At 39.2% G+C, this 14,801-nt stretch overlaps 1 protein-coding gene across 1 annotated transcript in view; it reads left to right on the forward strand.

Annotated features, from left to right (window-relative positions):
• LOC128354053 (muscarinic acetylcholine receptor M4-like) overlaps positions 1 to 14,490 on the forward strand; it is a 50,952-nt gene extending 36,462 nt beyond the window's left edge. Inside the window, exons 2-7 of the mRNA XM_053314295.1 lie at positions 2,304 to 2,902; positions 5,685 to 5,839; positions 7,444 to 7,645; positions 7,775 to 7,861; positions 8,045 to 8,314; positions 14,245 to 14,490. Coding sequence (XP_053170270.1) covers positions 2,304 to 2,902; positions 5,685 to 5,839; positions 7,444 to 7,645; positions 7,775 to 7,861; positions 8,045 to 8,314; positions 14,245 to 14,490 — 1,559 coding nt within the window. The remainder of the gene's footprint in view (positions 1 to 2,303; positions 2,903 to 5,684; positions 5,840 to 7,443; positions 7,646 to 7,774; positions 7,862 to 8,044; positions 8,315 to 14,244) is intronic.
• The last annotated feature ends 311 nt before the right edge of the window (positions 14,491 to 14,801 follow it).

Below are 14,801 nucleotides of genomic sequence, written 5' to 3' on the forward strand. Positions count from 1 at the left end.
TCCTCCTCAAGTTCAAACACCATTATCAAGGCATTTTATGCCCTGTGATCATAAAGTGTGAAATTGTTGGATTCATTTTATATTTCCAAGAATATGTGGCTGAGGATGTTTAATATGTAATCATCTTTCTTTAAACACAGAATCTCCTCAATTGATATTGAGACACATCATCCAATAAAGCACTCCATGGTGTGTGTGTGTGTGTGTGTGTGTACAATGGCCATATAAACGGGATGACGGCAGGGTTATCAAACTGGATTTTACATTTCATATCCATCATTTAATCCCTGCACTAGTCACTTTAATATTTCATCAATCTGGATTTTACATTGTGCATTGCATTCAAACTCCACTGTTACATAATTTAATTGTTTATGCACATGTCACATTTAAAGGTATAATATATAACTACTGCACATTAAAATGTTTAAAAAAACAAGACCTATGTTATATATTTTGTTGAGTTGTTTACTTACATTTTCCCAGCCATTTTCAAGCCCAGAGATAATTTTAATCAAAGTAATGGTCTGTTTCATTTGGACGCCTGTCAATGGTGTCATACTCCTTCTACCAAAGACTACATACTGTAGCTACACACAAGCTGAGCAAATGTTAGTAGCAGCTTCTCCAGATGTCATGTGTCCGTTGAACAGCTTCAGAGAAACACTGATTTTTAACATGAAATTGCTTTATTCACTTAACTGGAGAACCAAATAGACCCAGTAATCACTGGGTCTATTTGGTTACTCATCACTCTTAAGTCAACATAGTTGCTCTGTGAATGCACCGCATTGCCTTGATTGGCACCATTGTCTGTGACATTGTGACTGTCAGACTAATGACCTCAGAATCTCTAAGGAACTCTGTTGAAGGAGTGTTGAGCTGAAGCTTATTTTATACTGAGTCAGCAAAGCTGAAATCATCAGGACAAATACATGAGTCATGACCAGGAACTTCAGTCAGGCTTAAACAGTGGTACAAACTCCAGTATGAAAAACACTTTCATGACTCTTATGATTTTATTATGATTGTCATTTTTATTAACATTACGATTCTAATGCCCTCAAGTTTCTTGAAGAAACTCTGTTCAGTGAGTGCTGAGCTGAAGCTTATTTTATACGTAGTAAGCAAAGCTGAAATCATCAGAGCACATTTCTGAGTCATGACGAGGAACTGAAGTCAGGCTTATCCAGTGGTACAAACTCCAGTATGTAAAGCTTTTTCACCAAATCAAAGATTCATTGATGTTTTGTTGATGAAGATAGTTGAAGAATCAATACAATATCAGTTTATCAGTGATTGTTCGTTGTGTGTGTGTGCGTGTGTGTGTGTGAATTGACTTGCTGCTGTTAGGAACTTGGTTAGACTTTAGTGAGCTGACAATGCAAATAGACATTTTAAAGATATGCAAAATACCAAAAATAAATAGAGTACAATAACTTAAGAATATGTACCTTAAAGTTCCAAATATTAACCCTTCAAGAGACAAATAGACTCAGAAAATGTGTTTATTCTGAACCACACTCAGACTTTAGACTTTAGGATGAGAATCATGTCAAACAATGTTTAGAACCTTTTGGTAAAATTGAACTTCAGAAAATGAAGAGAGATATGGGAAAGATTTTCTAGATGCAGTTGTAACTATTTCCCCTAATAAATAAAACTAAGCCAAGTCAAGTGGAATGGATTGTTATAGAAATGTTCAAATTATACATAGCAGATGGTTGGTGTCTACTCAGTACAGCAGGTAGTAGTGATATTAATAGAGTGGGAACATACAGTAGTCTCAGATCATATAGTTGTATGTTTACCACAACAGAACACAAGCCAGTTTACCACAACTGATGTGTAAAACTGGATCATAGTTTCTCTTCAAACTCCATATTTTTTGGGCTTCCTCAAAAAAATATAATCTCTGAAAGCCACCTTTAACATTTTGGAAACATTGCCTTTTCACTGAGGATTACAGTGCCAAGACATGTAAACTCTTCCACATGCTCAGTTAGTAGTTTTCCATCCTCCATCACCATTTATTTTCATTTTATTTCCTAATGTTTCCCAATATTCTCCAACAGATTAGAAACCTCCTTGGCACAATTGTTAAATGTTTAAACCAATTTCTCCCTGTCCTACAAGAAGTCAATAGGCAGGCGTTTGCAAATTTCCCCTTTCAGTTGTTTCAAAGCTTTTCCAAGTATTATGTATTAAGTATTATGTCATCAACCAACATCATTACTTTTGTAGCATATCCTATATTTCTTTGTATTTGTCCTTAACTCTCTCTTTTTCCTTTCTTCCTTTAGGGTCCTCAGTCAACCAGTCAGCTGACTTGTTCTCCAATGCCTCATGTAACATGTCCACCAATGACTCAATGTCATGCTCTTCAATGGACGATGGAGTCGGGACAGGAAGTCCATATAAGACCCTGGAGATGTTTTTTATTGCTTTGGTTACTGGATCTCTGAGCTTTGTGACTGTCACAGGAAATATTTTAGTCATGCTGTCCATCAAAGTAAACCGCCACCTACAAACTGTCAATAATTACTTCTTATTTTCATTAGCATGTGCTGACTTGATCATCGGCGTTTTCAGCATGAATTTGTACACTGTTTACATCATTGTTGGCTACTGGCCACTCGGGCCGGTGATCTGTGACTTGTGGCTAGCTTTAGATTATGTTGTCTCAAATGCCTCAGTGATGAACTTATTGATCATCAGTTTTGATCGTTATTTCTGCGTGACCAAACCCCTCACATATCCAACAAGAAGGACAACTAAGATGGCTGGGTTAATGATTGCCGCTGCATGGATCCTGTCGTTCATCCTTTGGGCTCCTGCCATCTTGTTCTGGCAGTTCATCGTTGGACAGCGAACAGTGCCACCTGGAGAGTGTTATATACAGGTACAGTTTACTGACATGTAGGAAAATACAGCAGAAAAAAAGGAAAAACATATACTGACAAATTACTTAGCAAAATGTCCCCTCCCACTTCTCCAGTAATAAAAGGTTGAAACTGGCTGTTGATGTGTGGCAAATTTATCTCAATCTCATTTATCTAATTTAACTCAAGGTCACCTTGCTAGCTTTTTGTAGCTTTCCATTAGGGCTACTGTTTAATTCCATTCTGGTTCTTAATTCAACTAGAATGGGGAGACTACATTTATGGTCTTACTCCAGGTCATGGTGTGCCAAACCATTCACACTCTCCTTTGTACACTGAAATGCAATGTGAACCATCATGGAGTGTGTTAGTGTAGATAGAATAAAGAAAAAGAAGTTAGGAATCATTTTGACTTTTCTGCCTGTATGAGAGATTAAATGTGAAGAAACGATTGCGCTACTGACCAGGTCTAAAGTCACTGGCGCACATCGCACTGTTATTAAAGGGCGTATCATCAAGAGATAGGTGGGTGTGCAGCGCTCAGACACTGTGCCTGTTACACACACACGGGCGTGCAGCAGCACACAAACATGCAAAACATCACTAATAAAAGGACTACAATGTGAATTCGTATTATGATGTACATCAACATACAGTGGGGCAAAAAAGTATTTAGTCATTCACCAATTGTGCAAGTTCTCCCACATAAAAAGATGAGAGGCCTGTAATTTTCATCATAGGTACACTTCAACTATGAGAGACAGAATGGGGGGAAAGAATCCAGGAAATCACATTGTAGGATTTTAATGAATTAATTGGTAAATTATACCGAGGGTAAAATAAGTATTTGGTCACCTATAAACAAGCAAGATTTCTGGCTCTCACAGACCTGTAACTTCTTCTTTAAGAGGCTCCTCTGTCCTCCACTCGTTATTAATGGCACCTGTTTGAACTTGTTATCAGTATAAAAGACACCTGTCCACAACCTCAAACAGTCACACTCCAAACTCCACTATGGCCAAGACCAAAGAGCTGTCAAAGGACACCAGAAACAAAATTGTAGACCTGCACCAGGCTGGGAACCTGAATCTGCAATAGGTAAACAGCTTGGTGTGAAGAAATTAACTATGGGAGCAATTATTAGAAAATGGAAGACATACAAGACCACTGATAATCTCCCTCGATCTGGGGCTCCACACAAGATCTCACCCCGTGGGGTCAAAATGGTCACAAGAACGGTGAGCAAAAATCCCAGAACCACACGGGGGTACCTAGTGAATGACCTGCAGAGAGCTGGGACCAAAGTAACAAAGGTTACCATCAGTAACACACTACGCCGCCAGGGACTCAAATCCTGCAGTGCCAGACGTGTCCCCCTGCTTAAGTCAGTACATGTCCAGGCCCGTCTGAAGTTTGCTAGAGAGCATTTGGATGATCCAGAAGAGGATTGGGAGAATGTCATATGGTCAGATGAAACCAAAATAGAACTTTTTGGTAAAAACTCAACTTGTCGTGTTTGGAGGAGAAAGAATGCTGAGTTGCATCCAAAGAACACCATACCTACTGTGAAGCATGGGGGTGGAAACATCATGCTTTGGGGCTGTTTTTCTGCAAAGGGACCAGGATGACTGAGCCGTGTAAAGTAAAGAATGACTGGGGCCATGTATCGTGAGATTTTGAGTGAAAACCTGCTTCCATCAGCAAGGGAATTGAAGATGAAACGTGGCTAGAGCATTTCAAGGTCCTGGAGTGGCCTTGCCAGTCTCCAGATCTCAACCCCATAGAAAATCTTTGGAGGGAGTTGAAAGTCTGTGTTGCCCAGCGACAGCCCCAAAACATCACTGCTCTAAAGGAGATCTGCATGGAGGAATGGGCCAAAATACCAGCAACAGTGTGTGAAAACCTTGTGAAGACTTACAGAAAACGTTTGACCTCTGTCATTGCCAACAAAGAGTATATAACAAAGTATTAAGATGAACTTTTGTTATTGACCAAATACTTATTTTCCACCATAATTTGCAAATAAATTCTTTAAAAATCAGACAATGTGATTTTTGTGGATTCTGTCTTTCATAGTTGAGGTATACCTATGATGAAAATTACAGGCCTCTCATCTTTTTAAGTGGGAGAACTTGCACAATTGGTGGCTGACTAAATAATTTTTTGCCCCACTGTATTTTAAAAAGTCACTATGACGTGCCACTATGTATCAGAATCAGTTAATGGCAGTAATGATCAATGAAACTCAATGTAGTCATGTGACCAATCCTGGTAAATCCGTCATCAAACTAACAATTTGCCAAGGTGGCAGTGTGCCTGGATATTAAAGGGAATGGGAGATGACACTCTGATTGGTTTACCGCATGTTACGCCCAAAACACTCCTATGATTAATGAGGGAACTTAAGTCCATCCCTTTAGACCACGTGCCTGGCGCAGTGACCATTTTTCCGCTGTTAAAATAGCAAAAGTGGACACTTGTGCCACACGCTTCACGCCATGCGCTATAGATCGTTCAAATAGGGCCCTTTGTGTCTCTCTCTTCCTGAAGCTGTCCATGGATCAGTCTGACATGTCTTCTATGACAAATCAGAAAGACCTCGCCCACATTCCTATTTGAACACTACTCTCAATATCAGCAAAAAGAAATATTATACATTTTGTAAAGATAGGGTTAATTTCAGATGTAGTATTGGGTTGTACCTGATAAACATGCCAGTCTGTGGATGTATAAACATCCTCTGTTGATTAAGGAAGGGCTATTTGCTTGTCTACTCAATTCTTTTTTTCTTTCTTTCTACAGTTCCTATCCAACCCTGCGGCTACATTTGGGACAGCAATAGCAGCATTCTATCTTCCAGTCATTATTATGACAGTCCTGTACATCCATATTTCCCTGGCGTCCAGGAGCAGGGTCTCCAAACACAAACCAGAGAAGAAAGAGAAGAAAGGAATAAAGTAAGGGATCAAATAAATGATAGATGGTTTGGGGAAAAAAATTAATCTCCCATGTACTGGCCTTTTCTTAATCAAGCATGATTCAAACCTGTTTAGTGTAGCATATTTTAATTTAATTTTTTTTGTTTTGTTTTAAGTTTCCAAGTCAAAAAAGTTTCATTTGACTGGTGTGACCATCAAATGACATCATATTGGGCTTGGCCAGAACCTAATTGAAATTGAAAAAATATTTTTCTACTCAAAAATCTGCTAAAAGTTGCTTGTAAAACATTTTATCTCCACTGAAAATGAAAAGCAACTGCACCGAGCCTTACTTTGGTTAGTTGCAATGGATTTTTATGATGATCTATTTTCACTTCAGAAGAAAGTATCAAAATGCACATGGAAACTTCCCAAACCAATCCTACTGCATATTCCAGTTCCTGTTATCTATACAAATGTTTCAGTAAAAAAATACTCAAAGCTCTGAAGCTCAACCTGAAGTAGAGATATATTTGATAAACAATGGTTGATAAATTATAATAAAGATATAATTGTATTGTAAAAGTACAGTTCTTATATACTGTGTGTTTCAATGTCTACAGTATGTTGAACACTATATTTGGCAATATGCACCTGATTAGAGTTGTTTGGACTTTTCTAAATGTATGTGCAGATGATCAAGACATTTTCAAACATTTTGTAAATCTTTTCCAGTTTGCTACTAACCTTGAATTTGTTATATCAGCACTTACATTAAACTTTAAAACATCCAGAGCCGTGTTGGAACAAAGGAGTTAACAAGGTAGTCAGAATAAATCACAAACTGGCATCAGATGCATGTTAGTAAGGCTATTAACATTAATTAATCATATTGTGCATATTTGTTGCACAATATGTGTCCAATTAATGATTCATATCCATTTGTGGATTTTTATAATGTGCACATCTGATTGTCAAGTCAGGTCCGTATTATTTATATAGCACCAAATCAAACAGAAGTTACCTTGGGACTTTTGTCACATAAAGCCGGTCTAGACCACACACTTTTTATCACAGGGAATGAAACTTTCTTCCATGAACAAGCACTTGGCAATAGCAGCAAGGAAGACTCATCGAGGATGTTTCCAAAGGAGAGGAACCTGATAGCTGAAGGCCCTGTCTACCTTATGGAGATTATAGGAACCAAAATTAACCTTGCATTCTGGGGGCATAGTGGTTGATTTTATATGGCTTTGATAAATATATATAGGTCATATCATCTGCATAAAAATGAACATTCATGGAAAGTTTCTGAATATCTAGAGGACACATATATAAGGTGGATAGTATTGATCCAAGCACAGAACCTTGTTGAACTCCATGTCTAACTTTTATGTGCATGGAGAATTCATCGTTGGCATGTACAAACTGTAATAGATCTGATAAATAAAAATTAAACCAGCTTAATGCAGTTTCTTTAATGTTGATTAAATGTTTCACTCTCTGTAATAGAATGTCTCAAATAGGACAAAGAACCAGACAAGTACAGAGAGAAGTCCCTTGTCTGATGCAATTAGGATTATTTGTATTTTAACGGTGTAAGCATTTTGAAAAAATAATGGCAATTCTAATTATTTTCCCAGAACTCCCAGTTTGATAAAGAGTCACCTGCTAAAGCAGAACAATAATAATGAGACCAGCCCTCAGGTCAGTCCCCGCTCCACTCCCAAACTCAGTCTGGACTCAACTACCACTGCACTGGAAGCTGTGAAGAATGGCAGAGTGGAGGAACCAAATCCAGTAAAGCCACGGGGTCCAGCACAGCCCAGTCCAGGACTCACACAGGTACTCACTTTTTACACTATTAACATCACTGGTTAAGTCTTTCCATCATATGCTATTTCAGCAGTGTAACAGCTCCATTGCTATAATGTCCACTGCTAATGAATTATATCTATCTATCTATCTATCTAGGAAGAAAAAGAGAGCTCCAATGACTCCTCAACAGCTTTTATCCCCCCTACAGAACCAAAGAAGACCAACAATGAGGTGATATCTGAGGTTTGTATTGTATTGTATTGTAAGTTGGGCTTTTTTTTTAGATTTATGCACAGAAACTGAGAGCTGCCGAGAAATTAAAAAATTAGATAATTATTTTATAATAGATACTTAATATTAAAATGAGGTCTAGTAAAAGCGAAAACTAAACTAAAGTAAAACGAAACTCTCGTTTCCTTTTTCCAGGCTGCAAAAAATCCAGACCCAGTAGAGGAGACAGCAGCCAATCCTTCAATGTCCAAGATCAACCCTTCCTCGAAGTGGTCCAAGATAAAGATTGTAACAAAGCAGGCCGGTGATGAATGCATCACAGCTATAGAGATTGTCCCACCTGTAGAGGGAGCAGAGAGCCGCTCAATCCCAATCAGCCGCCCCAGGACTGTGGCAAGAAAGTTTGCAAGCATTGCTAGAAGCCAAGTGAAGCGGAAAAGACAGATGGCTGCCAGAGAAAAGAAAGTATGTATTTTTCTTACTTAAATAACTATTGGCAAGATATTTTCAACATTGAATAATAACAGTAACAAAAAACTGTTATGGGAAATACATTCGCATGCAGTCCTGTTGAACGATTCATTTGTAGCCATTTGAGTGTTGTTCACTGTCCAGTTTTCTTGTTTTTTTCCAAATGTGCTTTTTGTAGTCCCAATGTATGTGTGTCGGTTTGTTTCATTAACTAGCCATCAGTCCTGTTTCGGCAGACCTATTTCCCCTAAATTTTCAGATTTTCTATTTTACTTAGTATTAACAGTATTTTAACCAATTATTTATTGCTTTCCATCACACTTCCTTTAGAGAAATTACTCATATAACAGGCAGAGAAAATTTCACCTCTTTTTGTTTGTGTGTATTCGGCCAAAACAACTAATGTACTAGCAGGGATGGGCTGTATTTCTAATACATGTATTTAAAATACGTATTTCAAATACAAAATACTATTTTGTCATTTGTATTTTATTGACATTATGAAAATGCCTTCGTATTTTGTATCAAAATACTTCAGTGTGATGTATTTTTGTATTTTCAAAATACTGTAAAATACTTTCTGTGAAACACAGTGATGACATCTATCTATCTATCTATAAAGCACAAAATCTCTGTCTCTCTGTCTGTCTGAGGCACCCTTGCATGGTCAAGGTGATACCGCTTTCGGCCACTGGGAATTTTTGGCACTGTTTCACACTTGCTATGGGCATGCACATTGCACACGCTACGGGCGGGCATTTATTTTCCTTTGCTGGACTGATTAACCGGCCCCATAGGCATCGTCTGAATGCAACACTGTTTGAGAAGTTGTACTTAAAGGCATCAACTGAGGAGACACCACTAGCTAAGGTGGCTAAGGTTACACATACTCCTTTGCTCACACAAGGACATCACAAGGACTTGAGTTCACAAGCTTTGATAGCAACACTTGAGTTTGCTATTTTCTTTCATTTTTCTGTTTCACAGTTTTTCTAGACTTTAAATTTGTCTATGTTCTCTGACCTATGAAATATTTCAGTGCTATGGTGACTTGACAAGATCATTTCCTACCTCAACCAAGGACATTTCCAACCTCTTGCACATTTCAAATAAGAAATGATTGATAATGTCATAATTATTGGCTTCTAATTGGCTTAACCGATTGGATGGTATTAATGTGTATGTACTGACTAGGGATGCTTGATATTGACTTTTCAATGCAACATGGCTTTCCACATGTAATTACTGTCTGTGCAAAATAACAACTTCAACTTAAAGGCTGTGTATAGTGAATTCAGACATGTTCTTCTGAACACATTAAATAAATGTAAATAATATTATAAATATTAATGTATTTCTAAAAACTGTAAAAAGCATTTCAACCATTTAGATTTGAATTGTGGAGCTAGGCTTCACAAACTGTGTTTCAAGATTTCTGTGTTCAGGATTTAGTGGGCGGGTCTGAAAATCACATTGGCATAAACCCGCCCCTGCTGCTGTAGAGATATAAATACATTTAGCGCACACTACTACTACTACAGTTAGCCAGTTAGCTGAGTTAGACGCCGAGCTAGCAGCAGAAAGTTCTGCAAGAATACACACACACATTAGAGTAGCTCCCTTATGCAATGACCTTTTTCCTGGCTTTTCTCCTAGCAAACTCCTCCACAACATCGCTAAAGTCCAGGTCTCTGACAAGTTCAGACTCTACTGCTACTGCTACTACTGATAAGGACTGCAGGCGTTTTTGTTTCATGCTTGTTCTCAGCTCATTTTTGATTCTCCCCAAATGAGAAAATGAGCGCTCCCCTCACAGTTTGTCACCGGCAATGTGAGGAACATCCTCAAAGCCACATAACCATTAGGGAAGACTAACTGCAGACACTTAAAACACCCTGCTCCGCCTACGGGACGGGTCGGGAGGTAGCCACAAGTTCTTCTGAATGTTTTAAACACCAACCCTTAAACATATTGTTGTATACATTGTTAGAAAGCTTAGATTGCCCTGATTCATTCAAGACCACTCACGACTTATATGGTTGCTCACAGCCGTAATAGTATTAGTGGTTAGCTCGGCTAGCCACTCAGCTAAAGTAAGTACAGCTTACATGCTACATACCTTCAAAGTCTTCCCTTTATCCACAACGACCATCTTATGACTCAGGACTTACTGTACAGCTCGCTAAGTATCCATTCTTGTGAAAAATGAAATCCGTTTCCATAAAATCGAAATACTTTCCTCAGTATGTTCAGTATGTTAGTCCAACACGTAACGTAACACACACGGAACAAACCATATACGGTCCCTTTTACGTCATTTCCTGACCTACACGTGCATCTGTGGGACACATGACTTTCTTGTTTACGTCTGTGAGCTCCTCCTGTTTCATACGACACCACACATCAGCCAATCAGTGCTTAGGATGAGGCAGCACATGTCTCCAAAGCCAATGAGGACATGTGACCGACGACAACGACAACATGGGTTTGACTGACAATAGGTGCGTGTATTAAAAGGTTAATGAGGTCTACTCACAAGAAAGGAAAAAAAAACATTAAGTGATTGAGGCCTCTGGGAGCTCGCGGCCCAGACAGCCCGGTTCGGGATCCCAATACTATCCAGCTGCAGCCCCGGAGCAGAAGCCCCTGACATGACAAAAGCCCCTGGCATGACGGAAGTGGCCACTTTTTTCAAATTAAAATTGCTTAACAACAACGCTTAACAAGCGTCTATGAATTGTCCCTCATTTGTTTTATCTTTATTTAATCCTGCAAGTCAACGGTGTTTTGTTTTTTAGTAAAACATATGTGGTGTAGTAGCAGTAGAAAAAAAGAAACATCAGGCTCTGTGCAACTTCCACATTTTCCTTTCTTTACTTCACGCACTTTTTTAACAACAACATTACGACACCACAGTGCTTTATAGCTCTTACTCTCTAACCAGAATAACTATACCACCTGGTGGCCTGGAGTAGCAATAGCTCTGAGAACACAACAACATAATTGCTTAATATAGCATGTATGTGATGTTGATATTAAAGTTAAATCCATGAAACGTTAATATTAGTGTAGGCTTCTAACTAACTTCTGAGTTTTACAGTAGCCTATAAACTTGTGGAGTCAATTATACCGTTACGATAAACATGTAACTGCAACAAAGTTCATATAATTATGTGTAAACAACGTATGTGGAGTTTTTTAGGCTTTTATTTTTGTTTTCGCTCGAAGCGGCGATTAACTTCCGCCTGACACTTCCGGCAAGGATTGGATATATGGCGGTGCTCTTGTCGGCCATCTTTACTATAGACATATATACGTATATATATGTCTATGATCTTTACTGCAGCAAGGTACTATATCCTCAAAAAAACGTAAATTCTAAAATCGGTATTCTACGTCACTTCCGTCATGCCAGGGGCACACCAGGCTTTTGTGACGTCAGGGGCTTCTGCTCTGGGGCTGCAGCTGGATGCTACTCCGGGATCCGGGCTTGGTTGTTGTTATACGTCATCAAGCGTGCACCGTTAAACGTCCCATGGTCATGCAGGCTCGGAAATGCTGAAGCCAACAAACATTGGTTATAAAAACCCAATACCGATACTTCCCGATATTACATTTTTAAGTAAATATCGGCCAATAATATCGGAGGGCCGATAATATCGGACATCCCTAGTATTGACATTGAGGTTGTGCACACACCAGTTTCAGGTGTATACAAAATGATTCAACTGTGATGAAACTCACCATAAGTTTGGTAGTGATGGTGTTAAATAACTGAAAAGGTTAAAATGCTACCTAGTTTATATTTCTAAATAAATCATCAATTTGGATTGTTTGTCTTTGAGTTATTGTCATTGATTCATAGTGGGCAATCTATTACACCAAGAGAGTAAATAAGCATACTTAAGGAAGGGTTACTTGAGTTACTGAACATTTCTCAGGGCAGAGGTTTATAGTGGGTTGTCTCTAACATGAGGGGTCAGCATATCTAATCTGTTGACTGATTATGGGAGGAGTCTCTTGCTTTCAGATGTTTTTGCAGGTAGTGTACAAGTGAAGGGATAAATGAAAAAGGTCATTAGAAAGGTTGTTTAAAAAAACTGCCTTGGGGAAAGAAGTATTTTGTAGTATTTTGAAAATACAAAAATGCAGTATTTTATTTTGATACATTTTTTGGATGCTGTATTTTCTAGCTTATTTTGATACATTTTTAAGGTGGGTATTTGGTATTTTATTTGGAAATACATTTTGATGTATTTGTGCCCATCCCTGTGTACCAGCACTAACCCAGCTGTGGGAGTGCGCCTGTGTGTTGTTTTGTGTGCAGTTCAGCCTCAGAACTCGGAACTCATGTGAAACTGGGCTATTTCTGCTATTCCTCCAGTTGCTTTCCTCTTGCCTCTATATGTTAATGAAGCAGAGCATTATTCGCCTGATTATCATTGATCTTAGAAGAGTGCTTCCCAAACACTCCTATTTCTACACATTTCTAAAAGCAGTACTTATGAGTGAGTGCATTAGAACTTCTTAATGCTGGTGCTATCTGTGGTGCTGAAGGTTTTGCTGAATGCATTCTAGAGTCAGAACAGATAATGGGCTCTATTTTCCCAAAATAGGGCACAGGCATAGATCCAACTCTCAATTCCTTGCGCACAGCATATGTGACCAACACTTTTTGGCAAATTTCCCAACACTGGATCAGCAGTGGTGCACTCTAGGCTCAGCCAGGAGCAACCGGGCACAATGTGGAGGATAGACTGAATGCATTATTAGTAGGAGGAATACAGAATTACCAGGTGAGTTTCAGTAATGACCAATCACATGAGCACCTCTTATCCCTTTTAACCACAACAACAGGTGAAACAGGGGAGAGAGGCTGAGTGAGAGATACATTAGTTTATCTCTATGAAGCCCCTGACATTCCGAAATACAACTTCAGGACACCCTATTAATATATATCAATCTCAATATGCTGAGAATGGAATGAAAGTAAATCTGATGTGTTTTCATGTGCTGTAGCTGCTGCCATACCGTTGCTATGGCGCAGTTTGGTGCAAATCAATAATTGGTCAATTGATTTATTGTACGTTAGTCTTTTTTTTTTTAAGATTTATTTTTACCTTTAATTTGATAGTAGGTGGCAGTGAGGCCAGTAAGAAAGAGGGGAATGACCTGCAGCATAGTTCCCCTGCCAGAATCAAACCAGGGATGCTGCCATTATGTGGCATGCACTCCATGTTAGTCCATTTTAATTTAACTTTAAAATACAGTTAACCCTCCTGTTGTCCTGAAGTCCAGGACGGACTGAGGAAGGAAGGAAGGAAGGAAGGAAGGAAGGAAGGAAGGAAGGAAGGAATGAGGAAGTAAAGAGGGAAGGAGGAAAAGAGGAAGGCAGTAAGGAGAGAAGGGAGGGAGGAAGGAAAGGAGGAAGGAAGGAAAGGTGGAAGGAAGGAAGGACGGAAGGGGAGAGGGAGGAAAAGAGGAACGAAGGAGGGAGGGAGGAAAAGGGGAAGGAAGTAAGGAGAGAAGGAAGGAAGGAAAAGAAGGATAGATGCAAGGAAGGAAAGAAGGACAGAAGGACAGAAGGAAGGAAGTATGGAAGGAGGAGGGAGCAAAGAAAGAGGGAAGGAGGGGAAGAACGAAGGAAAAATTAAAGAAAGAGGGAGGAAGGAAGGAAGGAAAGCAGGAACAGTCAAAAGAGATGGGAGGACGGCACCAGGGTTAAATTAACAAAAACAAAAATGTCATAATGCGCAATCATTGCCACCAACAGTATTTTGTCAGGGTAACATCGATGTTGCATGGTTACTTTTAAAATCAGCCTGTGCTTCCAGCCACCATAGAAAAGATCAGGAGATAGTTGTTCTTCTTCTAGTCTCTCTTGTTCATTTCACTCTTCTCTCCTGTCTCTCCTCTCTTTATAGGTGACCAAGACTATCTTTGCCATCTTGCTGGCTTTCATCATTACATGGACGCCATATAACGTCATGGTATTGATCTCAACGTTCTGCCATTCTTGTGTCCCTGACACTGTGTGGGCGATTGGCTACTGGCTGTGTTATGTCAACTCTACTATCAACCCAGCTTGTTATGCCCTGTGCAACGCTACATTCAAAAAGACTTTCAAAAACCTGCTGCTGTGCCAGTATAAAAACATAGGTACAAGATAAGATGAAAAGAGAAGACTGAGGGTGGGATGGATGGGGGAGGGGTATACTACCGCAAGAATGGGGGGACAGAGGAAAAGAGAGAGGAAGTGTCATTAAAATTTGAGTGAAGGAGCTGGAGCTGAAGAAGAAGGATGGAGGAATTTATTTTAGGGGTTCCTTTGAAAGATAAGAGACGTCTGCAGGGGAAGTGGGGATAACTGTTCTTTATCCTGCGAATGAATGCCAGTCATCCCAGTTGGTACATAGACATGGAGCAAAATATGACTGCAAAAACAAAGAGTCGTTAACCTGCCCAGCTTCCCTTAAGACAG

The sequence above is a fragment of the Scomber japonicus genome, chromosome 24 (genome assembly GCF_027409825.1).
Source record: "Scomber japonicus isolate fScoJap1 chromosome 24, fScoJap1.pri, whole genome shotgun sequence".
NCBI lineage: Eukaryota > Metazoa > Chordata > Actinopteri > Scombriformes > Scombridae > Scomber > Scomber japonicus.